Source organism: Petromyzon marinus, chromosome 2, assembly GCF_048934315.1.
Source record: "Petromyzon marinus isolate PM22_M1 ecotype Great Lakes invasive population chromosome 2, UKy_Petmar_22M1.pri1.0, whole genome shotgun sequence".
NCBI classification, from domain to species: domain Eukaryota; kingdom Metazoa; phylum Chordata; class Hyperoartia; order Petromyzontiformes; family Petromyzontidae; genus Petromyzon; species Petromyzon marinus.
This window is the reverse complement of record NC_133668.1, coordinates 2,738,449-2,765,732: the sequence shown is the minus strand read 5'-3', so window position 1 is coordinate 2,765,732 and position 27,284 is coordinate 2,738,449. Positions and strand designations below refer to the sequence as shown.

Genomic DNA, 27,284 nt, shown 5'->3' with positions numbered 1-27,284 from the left:
TATGGAGCGAGCGTGGTCAAAGCACCACCCCCCGCGTGCTATCGCCATCATTGGGCGGCACTCGTCGACGTTTTTTGGCGACGCTTTTTTAGCCTCGAGCGAATATTCCACGTTGCTATGGCGGAGGCCGCGGTCGACCCAAGCCGTCCACCAAAGTGGCGGCCTCGTATTTGTCGAAAGCTGGAGTCTTCTCCTCGCTGTGCGTCGCACACAGTCGTATTTAGGGGGGGGGGAGGGGTGCCTGGTAAGCAGGAGGTCATGGGTTCGATCCTGACCCCGACGCCTGCTGCTGTATATTTGGAGTTTGCGTGTCTCTCTCTCATCATCATCACGGTGGCTAGGAGATGTTAACGACCTCGCCTGGTATGCAGGAGGTCGTGGGTTCGATCCCGACCCCGACGCCTGCTGCTGCTGTATATTTGGAGTTTGCGTGTTCTCCCCGTGGTCGCGTGGATTTTTCTCCGCATCCCACCATTGTCTCCCTGCACATTTATAATCAACGTCACGCGTTTAGACTATTTGGCTGCAATACATTTTCACACGATAAACCACTTCTTTGAACTATCATGTGTGGCCAGCTTGATTCTGAAAAAGAGCTATAGAGTGGGCTTCACCTGGCAAAGTAAAACTAGTTTTTTTATTGTAGTTTTATCCAGTACCGGGTACGTGATGATGAAATTGATCGGTTCTCTTGCCCTGCTGGAGGAAGTCGTCCACGCCAGAAGCTAGAGGCGATGGCAGACTGAGTCTCAACTGGATTTGAACTCGAGACCCTTGCGATTGCAAGCCTATCATAAGATTACCATGTAAATTACGTGACAGTGTATATATACACACATATATTTCAACGTACAATATAAGTCAGGGTCTCTGTGTAATTTGTGCAACAATGCCGACTATTTTGACTTTAAATCGAAAGACAGCCCTGGCAAGGAAAATCCACAACGAACACGTCCCAGGTTCGGAGCCGTCTAATTAAAATGGGCCGTGTTGTTCAGGCCGCTGACACCGGCGTGTTTGAGCGCGGATCCCACATGTCCCCGGCATCAAACCACAACTCCTGGCGCCAGAATTTCTCCTCTCGGGGCTGTCCGTTTCTCTTCCACTCCGCTGCTTTGGAACGAGAACTCCGCTGAAGATGGTGGTGGGGTGGGGGGGGGGGGGATATGGTGATAGGGGGAGTAAGGAACGGATCCTGGCTGCGAGACTGCCTCCCTCCCTCCACCCACCCCTACCCACGCTCACCCCCGATCCCTGAAGGAGGCCGTCTCGGTTCACCTCACACCACCGCAATCCCCGCACTCATTACACACACACACACAGAGAGTGGCTTCGCCACAAACCAATCGCAATAGCTTGCCGTTCTCGTCAAGAAGCGTAAAGCATCATCACGCGAACTCCCACGGTCATCCTCGCAGCGGCAGCGGCTTTTGGCGAACCATCGGACAAAGACGGCTGTCACCGCATCGCGCCGCTTTCGGACGCGCTTCTGCGGCCGTCTGGAACGCTCTTCCTTTCGCCACTCGGAAGCCAACGGGAGCTATTGCACCTTCATATCAAGATGGAAAACTAATTTCTTGAGAATATATTGTTGTGTTTAGTTTGTTGTTATTCCCACGCACCTCCGATTAGCACGGTTGGCTACGTGCGGTGCGAAAGAAGTTCAACGTACACATACTGCACATACTCCAGCAGCGCGCTCGCGTTTGACAAACTACCGTGCGTTCTGACACTCACGGTACGGTTACGCCGTGCAGGATGCTTGCCTGCGGTTTCTTCAGCGTCTTGGTAACAGAATGGACATCACTGCAGTAATAGAGCGCCCGCATTATTGCCATGCGAACATTTTTTTTTAAATTGTTTTTTTTTACCGTCAACGTTACCTGGATCCGCCCGCTCCGATTAGCACGGTGGGCTGAAGAAGGCAGGCTTTAAAGCGGCACAAGGTTACCCGCTCTGACCAACTTGGTCGAGCGAAGAGCTGAAAGGTGGCCCAAACAGGCGTGGAAACGTGCACCTCGTCATCCTGGGAATCACAAAACAAAGACAAAGATCTTCTTTGGTTCTTTCGGTAAAGTCACGTAGAATGAGAATAAATTATAAATTGATGAAGGCCGCTTGTGTTGTGGCCGAAACGTCGTGAGAATATTATTGTGTTATTTTATTTTATCAATTTATTATTTTATTCTCATTCTACGTGACTTTACCGAAAGAACCAAAGAAGATGAATCATTGCAGTCACGAAAGCTTTAAATCGAAAAAAGACAAAGATCCCCCGTATAGGCCGAACAGACTGTTGGGGCAAGTGCTGTTAGCGAGCACTTATGAAGGCCGGCACGGCGCACGAGGGGGTGGGTGGCCAGCACCACGCCCGGCCGCCTTTGTCTCCACATTGGCAATGTTCACACATCGCACCAGGTATTCATTTGAGGCTGAGTCGACCAAGGGGAGGTCCAGGACCGGTTCAAATAATCGTCACAGGGTGTTTGCCGTGAGCGGGAATCGAACCCGGGTCACCAGGTTCGTAGCGCAAGATGCTATCCGCTACACTACCGCTCCCCACTCTGGGAATCACACACACGCGCACACACACGTGCACACACACGCACACGCGCACACACACGCGCACACACACGCACACCGAGAGACAGAAAGAGGATCACGCGGATCGTAGAACAAACACAAAACGACTTCTACATCCACCGCGGAGACGGAACGTCGCGGTCAGCTCGCGCGCAGGAGCGAGTCAAGTTGCTGCACAGCGACACCGCGTCGGATGGCGATGATTTGGTGGGGGGGGGGGGGGGGGGGGGAGGAATTCATCGTCCAACAGTGGATAGATAATTTTTGCCATTTTTATTTTTGCGGGTTTTTTGCTTTTATTATTTTTTATTTCCATTTTATTATTTTTACTTGTAATTAAAATTTAATTTTTATTAAAAAAAAAATGTTTTTTTGTTTGTTTTCTATTTGCGTGACTCTACCGATCGACTACCGTCGCACCCGGCGGCAAAACGCGGCCGTGCGGGCGCCTCTCATCCTCGGCCGAATGCGCCGAGTGGCACCGGCGATGCTGGCGCGGGGTCGGCTCCAGCTACGCACGGCTATGGGGGGGGGTGAGAGAGGGGGAGAGTTCACCCGGCTGTCGATGACCGAGCGCATCGGCGTCAGTATTAGCACCCCCCCCCCCCCCACTCCCCACACGTGAGATGGCTGTAGCCGTGTCCCTCCAAACCACCTACCCCACCACCCTCCCCCAGGCCCCTCCACCCCATCCGTGCGTCCAATCTGTCCGGCCACCGGCTCCGGGGACACGAACCACCACCATCTAAACTGAGCAATTGTCACCCATCCCAACTCCACATCTCTCTCCGTGCCACACACGCGCACGCGCTCGTACCATCTGCACAGATTCATTTTTTCCCCCATTTTTTTGGGTTAAATTCCGAACCCATTTTCTATTGATAGCTCCTACCTCCAACCCCCCCCCCCCCGTCAGCAGCGAGCGATGCAGCGCTCGGAGAATTCGAGAGTTGGTGAGCGGTGGCAGATGTCGCGCGTGCCAGCAGCGCACGAGGTGTTTGCCACGGAGTTTTATTTTGTTTTGTCAATCAGTCCCGAATAGCTAACGGCGGTTACGTTTGGCGTTAGGAAGTGAGCAAAGTAGGAGGATGAACATCGTTGCAGAGATTATCACCGTCATCATCATCATCATTATTATGTTTAAATCTATAATCGGGGGCCATTTTCATAATGGAAACGAGTTATCATTGAAATTAAAAAATTGGCACATTTTGTAATTAAGAGATACATGTTATCGGCATGCCCTAATTATAAGGAACGACGCGGATGATTGCATGGAGCACGCATACTGAACACCGTGAATCACAATTAACAGCGGGCACCTATGCACGCCTATATTATCCCTGGCTTCTGTCCACGCGATAATGTTTGCATGTGCGTACACACGGGGACGTTGCTAAACGGTAACTCAAATGGAGCATTTGTCGAATCGGTGGTAAATGAGCATAGTTTTCAGTGTACGGGAATTAAAGATATGATAACTGTAATATGAACCAAACACGTGATACTATAATATGTCACAGTACCCTCCGACCTTAAATCGTGTGTTACTTTAAAACATCAATTCCTGTTACCAGAACAAAAGCGCATCATTATCAAACAACAAAACAATCATCGTAACGTCACGCGAGAAATTAATGTTACCTATTCATAAATATCATCCACCCACCACTCTTTTTGGTAAAGCAGTGACGCAATGAGATGCAATTTTCTCAAAATAACATGTGCTGCAGTGCTATTGAATGAGCTTAAAAAAAGGTATGTACAGTATGTTGAACTTCTTTCGCACCATACATTGCCAACCGTGCTAATCGGCGGTGCGGGGGGAAGACAAAAATCCGAAAAAAACCCCACAAAGTTTTAAATCGAGATTTAATACATGTTGAAGCATATCAGCACCTTTGCCTATCGGGAAACATCACCCCACCATCTCAAATCACAATGTCTGACCACCTCCCCATCACACAGCTGCGTCACCACTGCTCTCCTTAACCGCACCACAACCGCCACACCACCTCGCTCCAACTACGCCGCAAACTGCCATCACACTGCCTCATACTGCACAGCGTTAACCACCTCCTCGCCGCCACCCATCTTCTTAGGCCTGTGTGTCTCGAGAGACAATTCTTTTGCGACTTACGAGGTCAGCTGTCGGTTTCGCAGCGCCTAGAATGACTTAGTAGGCCAATCCTTGAGTGACAATCCTTGCCACAGCAATTTAAAGTGAATGCGGTGGCAGCTCCAGAGGCGTTTGTTGCTTTTTCTTTACGTCGCTCCCTCTTGGTCTGCCAAGCGGTGCGGCTTTTCTCCTCGCCTCTCCTGAGGCCGGTTTTCACAGCCTGCTGTCAGCTGAGTCGGTCGCCGGCAGTTTTCTCCCAGTCACTTGGGTTGATGTCGCAGCTCTTCATGTCCCGTTTACAGACATCTTTGAAGCGCAGGACTGGGTGACCAGTGGCCCGTTTGCCTGATGCCAGCTCGCCGTACAAGACATCCTTGGGTATTCTGCCATCCTGCATGCGGCGCACGTGTCCAAGCCATCTCAGGCGCCGATGACCGAGTAGAGAGTACATGTTGGGAATGTTGGCCAAGTTGAGGACTGAGATGTTGGGAATGCGATCTTGCCATCTGATACCGAGGATGCGCCTGAGACATCGGAGGTCGAATGTCTCGATGTTCTTGATGGGCGTATGGTGTTGAGCGTTAGCGATTTGTTCTCCCACACTCTTTTGGTCAACCTGAACATAGCTGCAGACGCTTTTCCAATGCGCTTGTCAATCTCTGTGACAAGGGACAGGTCGCAGGTGATGGTGGAACCCAAGTAGGTGAAGTCCTGAACGACTTCCAGGGTGTAGCTGCCAATGTTTATGGAAAGGGTGTCTCTGACATCCTGGCCCATGACATTGGTCTCTTTCAGACTGATTGTCAGGCCAAAGTTGTTGCATGCATTGGCAAGGTGGTCGATGAGTGTCTGCAGACCTTGTTCTGTGTGAACTGTCAACGCGGAATCGTCAGCGAATAGGAGTTCTCTGATGAGGACTCTGCGGACTTTGGTTTTGGATCTGAGACGGCCAAGGCTGAAGAGTTTGCCATCAGATCATGTATGTAGAAAGAATCCCTATACTCCTGTCCCAAAGGCACGTGTGTGAGCATAAGTGAGAAAAATATGCCAAACAGTGTTTGGGGCAAGCACGCACCCCGCCTGCTTTACACCGCTGAGTATGGGACATTCCTCTGAGGTGGTGCCGCTGTGCTGTATTGTTCCTTACATGTTGTCATGGAAAGAGGAGATGACTGCCAGCAGCTTCGGTGGACAGCCGATCACTTTGAGGAGTTTGAAGAGGCCTCCCCTACTGATGAGGTCAAAGGCTTTTGTAAGATCAATGAATGCCAAGTACAGAGGCATTCTGTTCTCGACATTTCTCCTCTAGCTGACGCAAGGAGAAGAGCATGTTAATTGTAGACCTTCCTGCTCTGAAGCCACACTGAGCCTCATGATACGTCCTCTCAGCTAGTATCTGTAACCTGCTGAAGACCACACGGGCAAAGGTTTCCCCCACAATGCTCAGCAGGGAGATGCCGCGGTAGTTACTTCAGTCCCCACAGTCACCCTTGTTTTTATATAGGGTGATGATGTTGGAGTCTCTCATGCCTTGAGGCACTGCTCCTTCTTCCCGGCACTGGCAGATAAATTCATGGAGTTTTGTGAGGACGGCGGGTTTCGCACATTTCAGTACCTCAGGTGTGATGCTGTCCTCTCCCCCCGGGGACTTACCGCTGACTAGTGAGTTGATGGCGTTGTCAAGTTCCTTCAAGGTTGGAACATTGTCCAGTTCGTGCGTCGTTGGTAGGGGCTTTACAGCAGCAAGGGCAGCTTCTGACACACCGTTGTCTCGTGAGTAGAGCTCTGAGTAGTGTTCTACCCACCTGGCCATTTGCTCTTGTTTATCAGTGATGATGGCCCCTTTGCGGGATTTAAGGGGGGGGGGGCAGTCCTCCTGATGTTTGGACCAAAGGCTGTCTTGATGCCTTCATACATTGCACGGATATTGCCAGTGTCAGAGGCGAGTTGGATCCTACTGCTGAGGTTCACCCAGTAGTTGTTGGGGCAGCGTCTGGCGGTCGTTTGAGCTGCACTGCGGGCAGTTTTCAGAGCCCTTGATGATTCTGTACTTGGGACTTGATTGTACTTCAGGAGCGCCATGCGCTTGGCTTGGAGGATGGGTTCCAATATAGCCAGGTGTTCCTCAAACCAGTCTGTGTTCTGCCTTGTCTGCTTGCCGAAGGTATTGATGACTGCATTGAAGATGGCGTCTCTGATTTGCACCCACTTTGTCTCAACGCTTCCATCTGGTGTGTCGTGTAGAGACTGCTCAAGGCTCTGGGAGGGAGGTCTTGGCAGAGTTGATGGGTAGGTTTCGCTTTTGTTTGAGGCGGTGTATCGTTTATGGGCGTAGTCTGACCATGCTGGATACCAGCGAGTGATCGATGTCACAGACTGCACTGTGGTAGCTGCGTATGATGAGTACTGAGTTGAGGGGGGCTCGTCGGGTGATGACGAGGTCCAGTTGGTGCCAATTAAGAGACCTTGGATGTCTCCATGATACTTTATGGCATGGTTTTGTGAGAAAGAATGAGTTTGTGATACAGAGATTGTGGTATGAACAAAGCTCCAGTAGTCTTTGGCCACTGGCATTCATCTTTCCAATGCATCGTGGTCAGCCCCAACCCTTGCATTGAAGTCTCCCAACAGAAACATGTGCACAGAGCTGTGGATTTTGTGATGCTCTTCATATAACTGGTCATGAATCTCCGAAGGTGAGTAGAGTGTTGGGGCGTAGACACTCAGGATGTTTACATGGCCAGAAGCAGTGAGCAGTCTCATGAGCAAAATCCGCTCGGAACCTGCAGTCGGTGGTTCTATCATGCCAAGGAGTGTGTTTTTGACTGCAAACCCAACACCGTGTTGCCTTGGTTCGTTCTGCTGTTTTCCTTGGCAGTAGAAAGTGTAGTCACTCTCTCGTAGTGAGCCACTGCCAGCAAGCCGGGTCTCCTGCAGTGCTGCAATATCCACATGGAGTCTCGCCAGCTCCCTGTCGATAACTGCAGTCTTGCGGATGTCCTCAATCTGCAACAGATCTTCGGAGAGTCCAGAACACATCGTACGTACATTCCAGCTTGCAAAATGAAGGGCTGGAACCTTCATTCGTTTTGTTTTGCTTTTGTCTGGTGCAGGTGTTGTAACCATAAGCTCCAAGCACCCATTGGAGCAGGTGAGCCGTGACGGGAAAGCACCTTATTGGCCGGGGGCTGCCCAGCTTGAGGCGGGTGGCGGTAGCTATCCATTGGGGTGCAATGACCCCTCCCACCGACGATGGCAACCCATGGCGCCCATTTTTTTACGCCAATCTAGAATGAGCGTATAACCCGTGACTGCTGCCATCCGGGTTTCTTGGCCACGATTAGGTGGCCGAGGAGGAGTGTCCTCTCCCCATTTTTGCACCTCTTGTTGGCGCAAAGCCCGGGCAGGTTACTCTGGAAATCCTGGGTTGCCCATGCATCAGGATTCCCCCCCTCGGCCTTGATGGTGAGGTCCAAAGGAGTGCATAGCACGACGTTTGGTACCAGTTTGGCTGCAGGGGCTGCCTCGAATGTGCCGCAGTGCGTCACAAAACCGCCTGAGGGGCCCCACTCCTGATGTCCTGTAGGGGTTTACTCCCTTAGCCATTGACTCTCCAGAGACACTCACCCATCACCAAACGCGATAAACCCTCACCGCCACACCAGCATCATTGCTCCACCACCATTTCCCCCACCACAGCCCTACCACCTCAACATCCAAATAAATCACCACCACATTACACCGCTTCTACCATCAGTCCATCACTCCTACCTCACCACCACCACCACGCTCTACCACTACAAAGACAAAATCCTCTCCTCCTCACTCCGTATAGTCTTAACAGGCTAAATCTTGACTTAACGCTTTCGCGACTGCAGAAATTCATATTCTTTAACAGGCTGTTGGGGCAAGTGCTGTTAAAGCGAGCGTCATCTACGAAGGTCGTGCAGTGGTATGGCCAAACGACGTTGACCGGTGCGCATCGGCGCGTGACTGGCATGGTCCTATTGTGACGTGCATCGCCTGTGTCGGCACCGCGTTCGTTGGGGTTCGGAGTCGAAGTGGGACATTAGCGAGGTTTCCTTGCGCGTGCTCAAGCCACTTGGCGTTCCCTTTTGACAAAACTAGAAGCGCTTTTTACCGAACATTTAAAACGAAGCACCTTGTTTTTTTTTAATCACAGCAATTTTCTTTTTTAAAACTTAACTCACATTCAGGTGTCAAATAAATGTTAAGGCAATGCAATTAAAAAAATTTTTCTGGTACTTTCCATTTTCCAAATCTCAGATTTTGCGCCAAATTATCTACTAATCTTCCGCGGTGAATTCACTGCAGTATTCAAGAGTCAACGAACGAAAGTGGAAAAAGTCAACGGAAAGCCACAGCACACAAAACGGTTACATTCACAGTCGGTTGATGTCACGTACGAACAAAAACAAGTACAGATAACAAACAACTAAGTTAATTTAGCAATCGCACTCTGCGAGGTGCAAGTGGTTCATGCACCGCTCTATGAACCCGGCGACCTGAGTTCGAGTTCTCCCCACGGCTAACATCAGTGACGTGCGATTTGTGAATCGCCTGTTATATCCCCCCCCCCCCACCACCACAACCACCACCACACGCCTTTACGAACCCATACCGACCCAGCATGGCGACGTATGGTCGAACAGCCAACAAGACCTTCATCCAATAGCGGAACGACAAAAAGAGATGCCGGCTCTCATTACTCCATCCATTTCGGCAGCTTTTCCGGTTAATGCGCATATTTAAAAAAAACGGGGAAAGGAATTCTTCATCGCTACAAGGGACACCTCCTCTGCCTTCAATTCAAATCCAGGGTTTGTTATCGTTCGTCGCTAAGCGGGCAATGCGCGTGGCTGACAATTTTTCACATGACAAGGACAGGCGGACAAGACGCGTTTTCACCTCCCCGCCCGCGGGGCAGTCGGCATGCGGGAGCGATGCGCCGTGTGCACCACACGGCGCATCGCTCGCGTAGACGGGAGCGGATTTCCAATTTTTCCGATATCAGCAGACGAACACGCGGCCACCCACACAAAGGCAAAGATCCCCCTCCGTATAGCCTTAACAGACTGGAGGGGCAAGTGCTGTTAGCGAGCACCTGTGAAGGCACGCCACGGCACACGAGGGGATGGGTGGCCAACACCACGCCCGGCCGTCTTCGTCTCCCCCAGTGGCGATGTTTACACATCGAACCGGGTACTCATTTGAGGCCGAGTCGACCTAGGGGAGGCCCAGGACCGGTTCAGATATTCGTCACTGGCGTTGTTGGCCGTGGGTAGGAATCTAACCCGAGTCGCCAGGTCCGTAGCGCAGCGCGCTAACCGCTACACTATCGCTCCCCACACACACACACACACCTTCATTCCAAGAACATGACCGGGCGTTGAATTTAAGAGGGATGCGGTAATAATAAAGTTGATTCCCATCTTCCCTCCATCCCCCCCCCCGCGCCCCTTTAAATGCATGCGGGAGTAACCGTTGTTAAGTGTCATTCCAACATAACCGTGTGCGACATCGCCAATCGCATGAGAGGCGGCAGGTGGTGGTGGTATTCAGTCTCTCGCGGCCAGGAGCTTGGCCACGACACAGGCCGATCGTTGTAATTGCTGGGATTCCACAAAGCCAAACATATTTCAGTGGCAGCTATAACGCCTTCGGATGCGCCCAGAGCCCATCATCGTGCGCACACCACAATTGTTACTTCCATTTATGATTTTAAAAAAATAATTGTTACGTCTCCCTGTCATATTGCGTCAATGATGTTTTCGCACCATTTGTATATTTTGATCTTCACACTATTGTGTTCCACTCTCGTGGTTATATTAAGATGTCCCTGGCAGCACAGGAAATCTCATTATTGGACGCTCGCTTGATTATAAATAAAGGATTATAAAAAAAAAATCACAGCCTAGAATTGTAATATTAATAATAAAATAAAATAAATTCATCTGCGCAAGCTTGCATATCAACGTTATGAACGGAGGTTTTGATGGGACCTTCAAATCAAAGTATTTTTCATGATTCTAAGCAAATAAATGCATGCTGCGTCTCGTGTCTGGTGAGCAGATGTGTGTAGCGGTGAGAACGTCACGCTACGAACTCGGCCACCCGGGTTCGATTCCCACTCACGGCCAACACCAGTGACAAATATCTGAAACATCGCCACTGGGGAGACAAAGGCGGTCAGGCGTGGTGCTGGCCAATCCACCCCTCGTGTGCCGTGCCGGCCTTCATATTAGGTGCTCCCTAACAGCACTTGCCCCCACAGTCTGTTCAGGCTCTACGGGGGATATTTGTGTCATCTGCAGCATCGACTTGTCACGCTCATCAACCATTGCACACAGGCACATTACACGTTAAGACGATTAACCCGCAGCAGGAATGCACAAATGTGACAAATTAAATTTTGAAAACGTATTTGAAACGTTGAGAACATTGCAAATGAATCGCCGTGCGCACATGCATATCCATGCATAGTTTTTTTGCGCATCGTATGTAGCCAACCCTGCTACTCGGAGGAGCGGGGCAAGGTCAATAACCTCGAGGACAGCTCCTTGGAGCGATCCTCCTTCGGTGGCAAATTTCAAGGAGAGACACCCAAAAAAGGGAGGTGGACGGTGAACGTCGACCCGCGGCGGATGACGACGCCGAACGAATCGTCCGCGCAACAGGTTGCACGTTCGGCGACGCGGAAACAGAAGCCGAAGCAGTCGGCAGGGCCGTCAACCTTCAGCGCGGAGACGGCACGCGGGCGCGCACAGGCGGAGAGAGGAGCACCGCGCCGGTCACGTGCGCCGACTCTGCGTGGGAGCACTCTCACACGAGAACATCTGCCACCGCCGCCGCTGCTGTGACCCCGTAATGAGCGAACGACCTTGATAGTGGCACGTAACTTGCGTGTCCATTTAACAAACAAACAAACAAAAGGAAGGGGGAGATATGAGCTCTGACGGTTGTGTTTTTGTTGGTATTCTGGTCCGTCAATATTTCGGACAAGTCGAGAAAAGTCGTCGTTATAATAATAAAAAAGAGGAATTATTCCCCATGTTTGATTTTTTTTTATATATATTCTTCACGGTCACGACCGGGTGTGTCACGTGCTGTGCTTTGTGCCCTCGTGTTTTGTTTTACAGCGGACGTCCTGATGAAAAATAGCTTGTACAGAATGTAAATGACGTGCAGATAATTGGTCAAATGAAAACTCATTCACTGCGTTCTAAAATGTTTTTTTGTTATTCTAGGAAATTAATAGGAAGTATAAAGTCGCGTCCTATTTGCGAGTTGGATATGTATACATTTTAATCCTTTCCTTTATTTAGTTTAATGTGTCATCGAATAACAAAACATTGGGACGTGACTAGCCGTCTCGAGCTTCTACCACTTATTCTTCGAGTGGGGCACGCTATTGTAGCAAAAGTAGCAGACCTCAGTCACGAAAGCGCCTAATCAAGTTAGTAGCAGACCTATTTACAAAATATTAAAAACCCAAATGAATAATCTCAACCATGGAATGACGACCCAGCAATCCTTAAATTCAAAGGAGAGTCAAAAACAACTCGGAAATTTGCACTCCCATATTAGCCTCCTATCGCAACATACATACACTCTTCATACATATTATTCACAACGTAATAATGGAAAGTTGAGGCCAACCGACCATGACAGCGAGTCAGATTTAGGAAAGCACAAAGCTGCCATTGACCAAGCGTAGACCATCAGGTTCTGAAATCCGAGAACTGAATATTAAGTGCCATTATCCAGAGCCTTTGAAGGCTACCAAAAAAGGCATTTGATTCGGTGGCAAATTGAAGCTCTCATCCCAAGGCTCACTAAGAGAACCAAGGCCCGGTTACAAAGGCGGCGAGCGAGGGCAGGATGGCAGCTCCAAAAGAGGGGCATAATAATACATCTCAGAGCATGGGCGACCACGGTGACAAGGAACGATACAATCAGCTGATGTGCACATCGTTCGATCACGATACTTTGGAAGGATAGGGACTTGAGAAGGCATTCATCCAGCAGTAAAGAGAGCACAGCTGCCGATGGTGATAATACCTCAAAACAAAATATCATAACTTTAAATCCAATTGATTACGTGGGCGTTACTATTAGGGTACTGGAAATTAGGAGACACGTCATCGAATAATATTATGTTCAATTCTCGACGTGTCAAGATGTATTAATTCAATCACATTAGACGTTCATGGCATGTGAAAATTTACATTACAAATTTAACAGGTTTTTAAATGATACATGTTCACACATACACCTACTGAGCGTGATGATGCAATAATGAATTAAATTTAAGTGGATTTCACCTTAAAAATTTTACCAACCTGGCAACCGAAAGATTTCCAAATTGCATTTGCGAATGTAATGTTTAAGTGCCGTGTATATTAAAGAAAAAAAAATAATGCCCATAGGTGGAACGCATTGGGGCGTGAGACGTTTATTTTAATTGGGAGCATTCGGCATATTGGATGAATTCCATTTTCTCGCGATGAGTTCACTACCGCACAGAAACGAACAACGAAGCACAACACTGCCGCCGATTTCCACTCGGCATCTGCAGATCTCGGGCAACGTTACCCGTTGCAACGATACCCGCGCAAGAGCGATGCTTCATTGCGTGTGTGGATTGGTGCTCGCTAACAGCACTTGCCCACAACACTCGCTGTATGGGGAGGGGTGGAAATTGTCTTTTGATAGCACCGTGCTACTTGGTTGGCGACCCGAGTTCGATTACCGCTCACGGCCAACATCAGCGATGATCATCCCTACTGGTTCTGGACCTGCCCTCGGGTCGACTCAAATGAGTACCTGGTGCGGTGTGAAAACATCTCCACTCGGGAGACAAAGGCGGCCGGGCGTGGGGCTGATCACACACCCGCTCGTGCAGTGTCAGCCTTCATGAGATGGTCGCTAGCAGCACTTGCCTCAGTCTGTTAAGGCTGCACGGGGGATCTTTGTCTTTGTCTTGCGCTGCGCTGCGTGTACAGATATCCGTGCCGCCCGCTCAGCACTTTGCCCCAACAGTCTGTTAAGGCTACACGGGGGATCTTTGTCTTTGTCTTGCGCTGCGTGTACGGATATCCGTGCAGACCGCTCTCAGAGGGAAATTAAAATCAGCCACCCTCATCAGCTACCCACGCTGCAGTGAAATTCATAACGCAAGGGCCTTTCGAATTACAGCTTACAGCAGCAATCTAAACAAGGCGGGGGGGGGGGGGGTTGAAATAAAAAAACCGAAAGTATAAAATGCCCATCAATGTTTATTTAAGCGCTTCTCGTTGCAAGTGACGAAACTGTGAAACAACGTTTGGTGCCTTAGTGTGTGTTCTTGTTATTTGTAAAAAGGAACGTTCGTTCACGTATACGAATTTAAATCTATTTTTGTAATAAATGCTACATGAGAATCGCCTATTCCAGATGCAAATGCGTTTAATTACACGAGTGAGCGGACATGCATCTCCCAATAAATTATGGAACAAATGCAGCTACAACCAAGCGCGAGAAAACATTGGGATGCCGGAGCGAAACGGCGCATTTGCAAGGTAACGTCTCTAAATCTTCCATTTTCCGTGAGCGATGTGCATTGAGTAGACATATTTCGCACCGTACAATAGAAGTTCACGCGCACATATTGGTTCGGCATCAGAATGAGAGCGCCTTGCCTCCCTTCCAGTCCAGCCAAGCTTTATCCAATCCACAGCTAAATGCCCCAAACCAAAGTTATCTTCATTTCTCGAGGAGAGTTCAGATAACAAGTCGAGGCATTTCCGTTCGCATCTTCATTGGCAACCCCGAGCCCATTAGCTCGGGAATGGGCAGCACATCCACACTGCAAACACTGTCAACAAATTGCTACTCAATGTATTAGCTCCTGGCAGTCACTTGTTGTAACCATAGCACCGACGGACGGGTCGGGTAACTTGCTCACAACTGGCAAAACATCGACATCTTTTTGGAGCATGCAGGCGATTCGTTCCATCCAGGCGCTTAATGTCCGAGGTTGAAAGTAAACATTTCCCCCACAGTGGCACGTTAAAACACGCATTAAAAAGAGCCTTCCATTTTTCTCGATGCAGTATTTATCAGCCGGATGCTGTTCGGCACAACGCCCGACGTTTCGATCCGCGCGCCATGAGCAAAACATCGGAGGACAACGTGCCGTGCAACACCCTCCCCCACCCCTAAAAAAAAAAAATCCCCCCACACACGGGAGAGCGCTGCACAGCACAACCACGAAAAAAACGCACGTGCCAGTACAATGTCAGACAGATTGACGACCGTGTCTCCTGCTCAGCTGCAGGTGAAGCCACTGCATGGAACCGGAAACACAGCCCGCACTGGCTCGTATCGGCATGTGCGTTTAAATAACCTGCAGCAGCTGGGGTGGTATTCATGGCAACGCTCCAGAACATGGACACGTGGTTTAGTTTGGGTTGCGGTGACGTCCCCAACAAAACCACGGAGCCTCACCACAGCTGCATTGCTTTGAACCGCACCGTTTGCAAAGCCGGCATTCGACGGTATTTTTTATTTAAATTGTATTTCTCATTCATTAACATCATTTCAGTTGACCTTTTCCTAACTAGCAAATGGAAAAAGGGGAATATTAAACATTTGTACAAGTGGAAAATGGAAGGGCAAAACAAACTTTACATGCATGCATTCCAAAATGTCCATTAATTTAAATCTCGCAGAGTTGTTATTATTCCATACACGGTTAATAATCACGTGCATCGGGAATCGTTACCAATCAGTGGCAGGATTTGGCAGGAAGCAGGTCTGGAACTTTCAAAAATAGCTCCACCGGCAACCGCACCGTTACAGAAAGCAGTAAGCGTGTTTTTTTTTAAATATAATAATAATAAAAAGTGCCACCGCGCGTGCAACATTTCTGTTTTGGTGAAAATGCTTCTGCAAAAAAACAATTAAGTTCAATGCAAAAAAAGCAAGACAGTGTGTGGGGGTGACCAGTGGACAGCGAGACCGATCCCGGCTCGGTTGCTCTGGGTAACGACGTGACGTTAACTGCCACCCTCCCTTGCCTTACTACCCGAGACCGGCAGGAAGGAAAAAATATAAAACGGAGGAGGGTTCTCAGCGGCTGTTAAACGACAATTCGTATGGAGAAGACATTTGTTTGAGTTGCTGTTGTTGTTGTTGGCTTGCAGAGCTGCGAGGAGGAGGAATGAGTCCACGCAGGCACAGACAGACATACGAGCGTTACATAAAATATAGAAACGTGGAAATATTTGGTGATGATCGTACACGTAAGAACATCGGTTCTTGGCCATTAAACGAAAAAGGCTTAGAAAACACATCGTCACGAATATGATAACACGAAAAGTCAAAGCAAATACCTAACGCGACAGATAATATTTTTTTGGGTATAGATCATAAATAGGGGAAACCATGTTAACGGAAGTTATGGATGCAAATTAAAATATGGTTTAACAATTTGTTTTTTAGGTAGATGTCACAGGGGAACAGCCGAACGTCTCGTAAAATCTGGGAGCTCTGGTGGCCTGGGAATGCCGCTCACTAACAGCAGATGACACCAGCAGACACGGCAGACACATGGCCACGTAAACCTTGATCTTTGGGATTAAAGACTTGTTTGTGTGATACTGCATTGGCAGTGGTGGACAAAGCCACGGCCCCTTCATCATAGCAGAGGGCTTCCTCACGGCCAGGAACATGGCCTCTTCATATATTTTTAGGGCAGTGTTATTGACAAAAACGTGTTGAGGTTTAGTTATGTGGGCTTAATCTTTGATAGGTCAACTTAGACTGTCACGACTCTGCGACAGAGTATTCCTCTCTTGAGCTTGGCAAGCGAGAGCCATTCTCATTCAGTAAAATGCATTTTCAGGCAGTGCCATTTAGCCAGTCCAGCATTGTGGGTCCATTTTTGCAAATTTCATTTAGCAAAAAATATTCCATAGAAATGGAAAACCAATGGTTAATAAAGCGTTTCACGAAACGTTTCGGAACACTTTTTTTATGGAAGCTAAACATTCATCTTGAAAATGTGCTATGTATGAACAGTGCACGTACATGTAAAAAAAGACATTACATGGAATCATTACAATTGGCTGCAAATACTAGCGTTTCAACCGAATATGGCATTCAGAAATCATATTAACGAAAGATAATGAACGGCATGCAGAATGGTGGCATCTAAAAATGGAATGATTTATATACTTTTTTACGTCAGGTCTTCGTGAGCCCGAGTCACGTGACAAAGCGAAATGAATTAAAAACCCGCGGTGGGTCGCCAGGTCAAAGGTCACCGTGTTAGAGCGTGCGCAGGTGTCAACGACCGTGAGATGCCGACAACAATGGCCAAAGCACAAACGGAATAAATTATTACCACGTTATAATTTCATCATTTACAGCCTCTTTATCAATCCACCGTTGGTTGAGAGGTTTTTTTTTCCCCCCACACTGTGTCTATCATGGAGCGGGGTAGCGGATCGACAATACTTCACGATGCTTGCCAGTGCCGGTTGGTAAAGAGCTTTGGTACGGAGGGGGCCGTGTCCAGCACGAGTTCAGGGACATCGCTCACGGCTGACGTTTTATCCTGTGGCTGGGAATCAAACCGAGGTGGGGCCGGGTTGATCGTGGTGCGCTCAACACTGTGCACCACCAATCCATATTGAATTGACAAAAACAAAAAAAATGGCTTCATCCCGACGTGGGTCACAAGGCGCAGACCTCTGGCCGATCGGCACATTTTCCAGAGTAAAGGTTGACCGGGAACTGCAAGGCGTACATTTCGAATGCCATTGGGCCACTCGCAGCTGGCACGATCTCTCTGTGGGGGTGTGGGCGGGGGGTGGTGGAGATGCCCCCCCCCCGTCTCCAAACCTCCCCCGATCCCCCCTCCCCCTGTGTCCAGCCGTCGCTAAGGCAACGAAACATTCTGAAAAAAGAGGAAAAAAAAACACATCGACGGAGAATGCCAAAGCATAACCAATTTGACGTCCCTTTAAATAAACTAGCACGAGAAAGGTGGAATGAATTTCCACGCGACACAAATCGCACGAAGCCGAGGGCACGGAAACGGGCAGTGGCGACGGGGCCCCTGGGGCAAAGGGCGCTCGCCGCTTACTGCCGAGGTTCGCGGTTCGAATCAGGCAGCAGCCCCCCACCCCTGGGTTACGACTGCGGTTTCAACCGTGCAAATATGCGCCGTCTGCATGGCGGTGGACGCGTGCGTGCACGTGTGCAGACATTCTGTCGCGCCGTGCGTAGCCAACCGCGCTAAATCGGAGGTGCGGGGAGGGGTGGTGGTGGTGGTGGGGACAAACTAAAACACAGAAAGCAGTTTTGAAAGAAATTAGTTTTCAATCTGGATTTCAAAAGTGCGTAGCTCCAGTGGCGTCCTGATATGGGAAGGAAAGAGCGTTCCAGGGGGCCGCAGAAGCGCATCTGAAAGCGCCACGCGACGCGGTGACTACCACCGTCTTTGTTCGATGGCAGCAGCCAAAAGCCGCTGTTGCGAGGATGGTGGTTTAAGCTCATTGACGTGAAAGATCCCCCCCCCCCCACCCTCCTTGGTTGTCATTCGAAAGGAGTTCTACCATTGTTGCGTTGGCGTCATGATCCACATTTGAAACATGGCCCGGGATTGCACGCGAGTGATTTTGCGCCCAACTGCCTTTGTGGTACAGCCCTGTGCCATGGAACAAATACCAAAATGTAAAAAAGTGTCGTTTACGATTTTTTTTTATAAAGAAAGCAGCAATTACGAGGTCAAAGCAACCACACAGCTTCACCATGGGAAATGCATAACAATTGTCTCACATTACAGGTGGCGAACGAACTTACGGAGGTCCAATTGTTAACAATTCATGCCAGGCATTGACGATGTAAGAGATGGCAACATCATGAAATCAAACAGCTCTCCATGTGGTGCACACTTGCTGTGAACACCAAGTTAAGAAAACAACCAACTATATACGTTTTAAAATTAAAATCTAACGACACAGTTGCGAAGAACAGCACGCGTTTGCATAGTTCTTGTTTAACACGGTGTTATTTCACACATCCGATCTAACCATTAAAACGTGTCGCACGCCAAAACACATCAACTACACACAGGCTGCTAAAATTGTACCATCAGAACTCCCTGTAACTGGTTCATGAAACCCTTTGGTCGTCAACCCAGCGTCCGTCGGTACCAAGGGACACATTCCAAATCACGACAGGGCGAGCACGAAGCAGCAACAGCAAACAGCTCTCACACGAATGGGCAATGCAAATCAATTATCTCTCGTTACAGATGGCAAACGGATGTCCCCAGTTGGTCGTGGGAGAATAAAGGCACGAGGAGGCTGCCGTTCCGCCTGCGAGGTTGACGCCGGCAAAACACGGATGGTTCTTAACTAAAACGTGGTTTAAAAAGGTACCTTCATCAGTGTCGGTTGCCGTAAAATAATTAAGAGGCCTGATCGAGGGCAAAAGCTAAATCCGCCTCCTTCTATGTTCCAATCAAGTGTGAGGCGGCGTTTATTACGTCTCCGACGGTGGCTCAGAGCTAAAATTGTGGAAATTCCACATTCCTACCTAACTGGTGCGAGCGATTTTGTCAATGACAACATGTAGGATGGTTCATGTAAGTGCGAGGACTCCCACTCCTTCCAAGACGTCTGGCGAGCGTGGAAGAGTAGGCCAAATACACCCTTTTAAAAAGGGGCTCTCTAGAGCTACCTCTATTGGAGGGGCATTTCACTAGCAGTGGCGTGAGCAAGAGATTTCAGGGCTGCACCTTAACCCTTGATATATAAACGCATGCAGCCAGAGGCAGCTAATTAGAAGCAGACTATGTATTTATAATGCAGAAATCCGACGAGCTTATGAAGCTCGTTTTAATCAGATGTCCTGCACAACTCACAGCTCATGGCATGAACAGCATTGTTGCTCTGAATGTAGACTAAACGTTAATGCGTGCGTTAGTGCAGGAAAGCATCGCTAGGTCTCTTTTTCAGCAATTTAGTAACGTTTAAGGCATCTTTTTTAGCCAATTCCCTGCAGCCAACAACCCCCCCCCCCTCTCCTCCACAACCCGGCACGACTACATCCCTTCCCACCACGATTTCCACGGTTCCCAGCAGGGCGTGCAGCTGGAGGGCACTGGGAGTCGTGGGTGGGGGAGCGGCTACAGGTAGCTGTGGTGCCTGCGGGGTCGCGGCAGGGTTTCTTGCTCGCGCCTTTGCTGCACGGACGCCACCAGCTTGGCCAGGTCCTCCGAGAGGTCGCGGTACGGGTCTTCGCCCTTTTGTGGCACGTAGACGATTGGCACCGGGTGCTCGTTGCTCTTGCTCCGCCTCCTCTTGGACTTGGCCTTCTGCTCCTTGTCCTGCTGCTTCTGGGTCAGGGCCTTTTTCAAGTCCGTCTTCAGCCTTTGCAGCTGCTCCTTGAGGAGTTCGTTGGACACGGCGCGGTCCTTGGAGCCCTGGGCCTGAGCGGGGATCGCTTCGCCTCGTCCGTCGGCCTTCTGCGCGGGGTTCGCTTTTCGCGCATCCGTTCCATGGTCGGTGTTCACGGCGTATTCCTTCACCTCTTTCCGTTTTCCTCCCGGAACTTTGAAGCGGACGCCAATCTTTTCGCCTCCGTATTCGAATGGCTTCGCGGCAGATTCTTTGACGGGCGTCGATTTTCCGTGGTCGACGTTTTTGTTCGCATCAATTAGCTCTCCACCGCCAAGCAGGTGCGCGTTGATCCTCTTCCTGCCACCATCTCTGGCCGCACGATCCGCTTCCGCCGACGAATCTTTGCTCTGCACCTGCGCCGAAGCGTGCTTGGCCAGCCGAGCAGCTTGATTGGATTTTTTCAGAACGTCTCGGTGACCAATTTGCGGGCTTCTCGACACGTCGCTGCTTTTGACCACGCCGCGCCTTTCTCGTCCATCGCCGCGTTTACTCGGCTCCCGCTGGTCCTCCGCGTCATCCTTCCCTAGACTTCCAATGCCATCATCCTCATCAGAGACTTGCTCGAGTCCGCCGCCGCCTCTGATCTCCTTCCATCTATTCCCGGCATCCGCGACATCGGAGCCGTCGTCTGCTTGGGCAGAGCCTCCATCGACGGTTTTGCCGAATCTCCACGCAGTGCCGAGGCGGTCGTACAGCCCCGACGGCGAGCCGAGACCGCACACGAGCCAGACCACCATCCCCGTACCCAGCAGGGCCAGCAGGTAGAAGGTGCGCCGCGTGTTCCGGCGGCTCATCAGCTTCCTCCTGCTCCTCGGCTCGTAGGAGTCCGTCATGCCCAGCGACACGTACACGCGCGTGGAATCCATCCTCGTACGATCCAACCTCACGGCGCGTCGCTCTCTCGAGCTCGGGGTTGGTGGCGTACAACAACAACAACCACGAGAGAGAGAGAAAAAAAGAGGCCGGGACCCGAGGTCCTTCTACGGCACAACACCACGACCCTTCGGGCGGAGTCGGCAGACTCTCGACAATAAACTAACAAAATCGATGGTTGTCACTCAAAAGTGCTGCGGCGTATTTTGACTCCCGTTAAGTTAACAAAAAATAAAAAGCGCGGTTCTCCACGGTTGCCTTTTGTTTTGGCGTGTCCATCGGTGCCGGGCCCCTCTCTCTGTCCGTGAGCGAGTGTGCACGCTAGGCACCGACGCTCCGTTGGTCTCGAGCTCGGGGTGGCTTGGCGGCCCGCCAGGAGGCACTCGATGGAGGGGGCCACCATGGCAGCGGACGTGGCTAACCAATGCTCGCATCACACGCCAGCTGACTTCCCCGCATCGATCAGGATTCGACGCCCTCGCATCGATCAAGGAACCAGCGCCAAAAATAGAGGCGACGACGCAAACTTCTGGAAGAAATGAAATAAATTAAAGGGTTACAGGTGAGGGTGTTGTTTAATCACCGGAAAACAATTGGATTTAATCCACCGACCAATTGACTAACTCGGTCGAGGCATCCCAGTAACATTCGTTTCAGTCAGATCATCCCCGGGGGGCCTAGGTTTATTTACTTGATCGCCGAATTTAATAAAAGGTCTATATTTATCCCCCTTAGCTGTTTTTTTTCCTTTGCAGAGGTCATTATATTCAGCTTGTGTATAAATGAACCAACACATTGCTACCTTTACTTGGTGAATCCGAGGACCGAGTGATCGGCTCACGATGAGAAGGCAGAATCGAAATTCAGGTTTTGTGGTGCGCCTCCTTCGAGGTCGATGACAAAACGAAACTCATCAATTTAGGAGTAAGCCAAGCTCGATCATCCTTTGGATTGACTGCAGCTTACCATGGCAACGTGACATGTTCACGGCTAGCTTAGGGCTGCCAACACATATGAGCGCTCTATTTATGTACGATGTATGTACGTAGCATGTTGTATGAACTTCTTTCGCAGCGTACATAGCCAAAAGGAAGTGTGGGAAGTTCATTGTGTTTTTTTTATTTTTTAACAACCGCGTGATGGTGAATAACTGATCGTGCATCGATTGTACATTGGTGTAGTGGTAGCCCAGTGTTTCACACACCGGGGCCACGAGCCATTTGATCTCATTTCTAAATGTCTGGCCACGCGCGTTGACCAGCGTGGCGAAGTATGGCAAAACAACTGCCATGACTGGCACGGAAATGGGAGGGCTTTTACCCAGCGGTGGGTTCTGTAACATCATAACAATAATGCTAGAATAAAAAAAAGAGACACGCCTGTCACCGTGATTTGTTTTTATTTGATTTCATAGCAGTAACCCCTTCAATAACAAACCGTGCAATCTACCGCGCGATTGGCGAATTGGGATGGGAATTTCACAAACTACCCGTTGCCTTGGCACGAATGCTTTTCTTGTTGCATCATTCATCCTCATCATTTCATAATTTTGCTGCTCCCCGTCTCTTTCATGTCTGTTCTGTTCGTGTGTTACAGCTGTTGCTCCCCCACTTCGTCTGACAGCCAATCAGCCAATAGCACATTGCGCCAGTTTCACTTTACTTGACACGTGTCCGCATTCTATCGATCGCTTGAAAAGGACACTTAATAAGGAGAGTCTTCACTTTGTAAAACGGGGGGGAAAATATCCACACGTCAGTTTTTTTATTTATTATTCAAGCCATTCATTGGGCTCATTCCAATACTGAAGACTTGGGAAGTGGATTCTAAATGTATATCAGCTGCCCCCCCCCCCCCCTCACTCCATCCCCTGCCATACGATTGTACATATAATCTTCACAGCAATGTACCATAACCGGCATGGAGACATTCTATGTCCTCACCGTGCGGTGCGAGTCTGGAGTGCGTCAGTGGCAGGACAGCGCAAACAAGGAACAGCTGTGACCATAAAAGACGACTGACGCATCAAATTGAAGAGAGACCCGACCGGATCGATGTATCCCGGGTTGCGTTTGTTGAAACCAAGGCAACAAACCTGGACCCCCGGTTTTTCCACTTCACTCTGCGACGAAAGGAGCCGCCCTGGCAAAGTCGCAGCCCTGCAATCGCTGTGCTCAGGCCCCTGGTAACGGAAGTGCTCCCGCTCGAAGAGGAGTTCCAGAAAGCTCACCGCTTGAGAGCTGTCGATGAACAGAGGTGGAGCAGTCCAGCGCGCCGACCGATACCGCCAACGGCAGCTGCCCTGATGAATTTCGAATTACCCACAATTCATCGGGGCGCTACAAACTGGGTATCGCAATTATTTTGAGAGAGACGCGCACATCGGTAGTCACAACCGGGCCTAGGAATTGGCCGCATCCACACGGAACTTTGCGCACTCTGCATGGGCATTTGCCCGCGTTGCAAAAAAACAAAAACAGCGGGCGAGTTCATTAATCACAAAAGAAAATAACCGTTCCAAGGATTACTCAGAAATCCCCCCACCGGGGAAAGCATATTACTCGGATAAACATAACCAAACAACCCACAGGGAGGTCCCATGCCAACTTCAGATGAGTCCGAGTTACGCAGAGTCGTTGGGGGGGGGGGGGCAGCTACCGTCCCGTGGAGCTCTCAGCTCGCGAGGTGCCTCGGGGAGGAGGCCCGCGGGGGCATACGCGGGATTAAACACAGAGCCTCGCGTCCCCCTCTGATTGGATTACCCCCCCTCCTCCCCCCCCGTCGTAATGAAGGGCAGGCGAGCATTTGTACCCACGGTGTTTTGTTTGTCCGTGCGGAAAGGCGTCTCTCGCTCACGGTGGAATGGCTTCGGGTTCCTCTGCTCTGTTGTCCCAGATTTTTGTTGTTGTTGTTGTGATTATTTAGACGCCAGACGCAACCCGCCATTAGCAATGTGGAATCGTCACGCCGCTGGGGACAAGAGCCGCCAAAGTGAGACGAGCATTTTTACGCCGTCAATTTCCACCGTCAATTTCCACCGTCAAGTTGCATGGACGGCACTCTGCCTTGAATTTCGTTACACGTCGCACTGCGGGTGCACGCGTCCGTGGGTGTTCTGCATCACAACCCGGCTATATTCGAGCTCACGCGTCTTCTTGCCAACATCAACCAAGACCTCAACAATGTACCCTCTCGCCGCAAACTCTCGTCCCGATCCCCTTTCTGGGTATCGCGCCGTCGTCATTCGACACAATCCCACCCAGAACCCGAAAGAAAGCTGGCACACCACGCTAACGCGTCCACAACAAAAACACATCATGTGAGACTCAAACGTCGCACCTGCTGGCTTTGACACGCCACCTCGAAGACACGAGTGTAACCATCAACCACATCAGAACATCGAACAGGCCGGTGCGCACATTTCCCCCATGAATGTTAAATTAAAGACACACTAGCCGCATGATTGCGACTGTGGCCATGCAAGCCAAACTATGGGCCACAGTAAACCATCGTAGTCTGCGCTCATTCCACGGCGGAGGAACAGCAAAACGACACGAACGCTCTTCGCTGATGCCCTTCGTGAAGAGCAGGCCGCGACATTGGCATTTAGCTCCTGAACATAATCGCCATCACACGCAAGTTCTACAGGGTAGTCCAGATTGCCTTGTGGCCCCCAATTGACCCCGAATATTTGTTTCACTTGTACATCCATCTGTTAATGAAATAAACCTTACTTTAAAAATTGTGAAGTGGTCGATAATTACATGGGGGGGGGGAGGGTGGGGAAAATCACAGGACATCGGAATAGACAACCAAAGAGGCCGTCATTTGAGTCCACGAGCAACACCATTCAAATTCTTCACGCAAAAAACCTCCCCGACCTCCACACAAAACACAACGCTATCCCCTGTACGTATGTTGAACATCTTTTGCACCGTACGTAGCCAACCCCTTGTTAACATGGAAATCACTCACCTTTGTAACGTTCCCCTTTCGTTAACTGCAACTTTATTACCAAAGAGCGTAACGATCAACAAATTAGCAGCATCTTCTCGCTGATGACCGGTTTACACGGGCAAAGGTTTCCCAAACCTCAGTGATCGCGAACCCCACCGACGCTCCAACGTCTTTCCACGTTTTCCAACGTACTCCTCCCCATTCAATTACCGAATTAACGCGTTCCACGCTGCACACGCCCAATGATTGTTAAACACGTCCCACGTGATGCGCTAAGCAATCGGCGCCGTTTGTAACACCGTGTACACGCGGAACACGTGGAACACCCGCCGTGTACACGCGGACTGAGATCGCTATCTTAATTTTAATCGACTCTATCAACGCAGACAGCGTTAGCTGCTTAGCGCGTCACGTGGGACGTGTTTGACAATCATCGGGCGCGTGCAGCGTGGAACGAATGAATTTGCATCGGAATGGGAATGATTAAATTGATCAACGCGGAACCACGCAGTGGCGTGGTGGTGGTGGGGGAGGAATGGAGTTTGGGAAACGGGGAGTCGACAGAGCTCCCACCGATGGCACGGCTCAGGCAATCAACAGCAGCGGGCGGCGTGTAGCGAGCGCTGTCACGCAAGGCGAAATGGAGCGGTGGGGCTGCGATCCCCGTGGCACACGCCACGGGGATCGCAGCCCCACTGTTGGTGCAAGGGCACCAAACGCCACACTTTTTTTACCAAGATCCTAAAATGTTATACTGCTAGCATTGTATCTATTTCATGGTGAATGTATGTACGCAGCATAGGATTTATATTTTAAAATATGTGTAGAGATTAAGTGGGCCCTCATATTTGCGCCAAAACACAAATGTATCTATGAAAATGTATATGATAGGTGACGTTTCGGGCAATGGCCCTTCTTTATAGCACACGACATCGAATGAAAATGTCTTCACTCATCTTAAAATGAACGATCGTCATGAATTGACTGAAAGCATCTTAAAAAAAAAACAATACCGTAGCCTCCTGAAAAAAGTCCGATAACTCAGTTTGACTCTCCCAGATAGACGGATACACAAGTAAATTCATTTAAAAAAAAAATAAGACCGAATTCTTGACGAATGCCTGGAGTCATTTTGTTGTTGTTTGTGCACCACTGGCAAAGCAACAGCATCGCCAACTAATTGGTCAACTTTTACATCATGGGACCTCCTTTGCCAATACCAAAAAATGAGAAAAGGTTTTCCTCTTTTTTCTGGCAACATAACAGGTGTTTGTTGAGACGTTAAAGCACCAAAATGAAACCTTTTGCAAGGAATAATATCTGCATTAACCACAATACTTGTGGTCAAAATGTAAAACAAAAAGAAACACACTCTGATAATATATGTGGCGTTGTCTTTGAAACCGATTGGTCCACACCAGAGACAGCCGCTATCGGGAAGCGTCTCCGACGATACCCGTCACGTATCACACAGCCTGCTGCTTTCACCACGCGCCAATTAGCCGTCGCAATCACGAGCCAGACGAAGGCCATCGCCATCGTAGCGCGGCGAGAGCGTCAAGTGCACTCCAGTGAGACTATCCCGCTTTCGAATTTTTAAATGGCATTAAAGATTCCAAAATAAATTGTATGACCGCACGTGCACAAAAAAATGGAATCAAATGTCAGCTAATTACCGCGCAAGAGAGCGCTGCATTGTATATACAATATTTAATACCCAGGGGGACAAGTGTCATTTGTCTGGATTAACAAAAAATACTTTATTACCGCTGCATGCTTAACGTTTTCACAAAATCAAACGATTCGGAGCAAGGCAGCCCGTGGCTACGTAAGTGCAATTAAAATACCGCTTCGACGCTTTGAGAAATCTGATCTTTAAATTAATGCCAAACGCATTACTAACGATTCTCTCTCATTGTTCGCTCTTTTAAAGAAATTGCCTCCCCCCCCCCCATCCACCACCGCCACCACCACCACCGTCCCTCCCCTGCACGACGGTTTTCAGTCGATAGAACATTTAAGCAGCTTTCCGTGGTTTGACGTCAGCACTAATCACGCCCGCGGACCACGAGGGCCCAGCGAGAGAGGTTGTATTCGCGGGGTTCAAATTGTGAGCGGGCACCGTGATGTTTGACCCTCCCCCTCCCTCTCCGCTTCTCATTAAAGTCGTACGCACGCATTTCGCCACGGTGGCGCGCTACACAAACATCGCGCACCTCTCGAAGACGGACGACATCAAATCTGGCTACTGCCGCGCTTATTATTATTATTAGGTT

At 49.7% G+C, this 27,284-nt stretch overlaps 1 protein-coding gene across 5 annotated transcripts in view; it reads right to left on the bottom strand.

Moving 5' to 3' along the window:
• LOC116949523 (uncharacterized) overlaps positions 1–26,947 on the bottom strand; it is a 44,701-nt gene extending 17,754 nt beyond the window's left edge. Inside the window, exons 1-3 of one of the 5 annotated variants that reach the window (XM_076069186.1) lie at positions 25,027–25,421; positions 23,147–23,353; positions 17,673–21,580 (exon numbers count right to left, since the gene is read on the bottom strand). In XM_076069186.1, coding sequence (XP_075925301.1) covers positions 19,905–21,044 — 1,140 coding nt within the window. In that variant the 5' untranslated portion in view covers positions 21,045–21,580; positions 23,147–23,353; positions 25,027–25,421 and the 3' untranslated portion in view covers positions 17,673–19,904. Of the gene's footprint in view, positions 1–1,883; positions 2,027–17,672; positions 21,581–23,146; positions 23,354–25,026 lie in introns of those variants that run through there. The other 4 variants (XM_032966923.2, XM_076069187.1, XR_012942840.1 and 1 more) reach the window with 4 other exon arrangements.
• Positions 26,948–27,284: the final 337 nt, after the last annotated feature.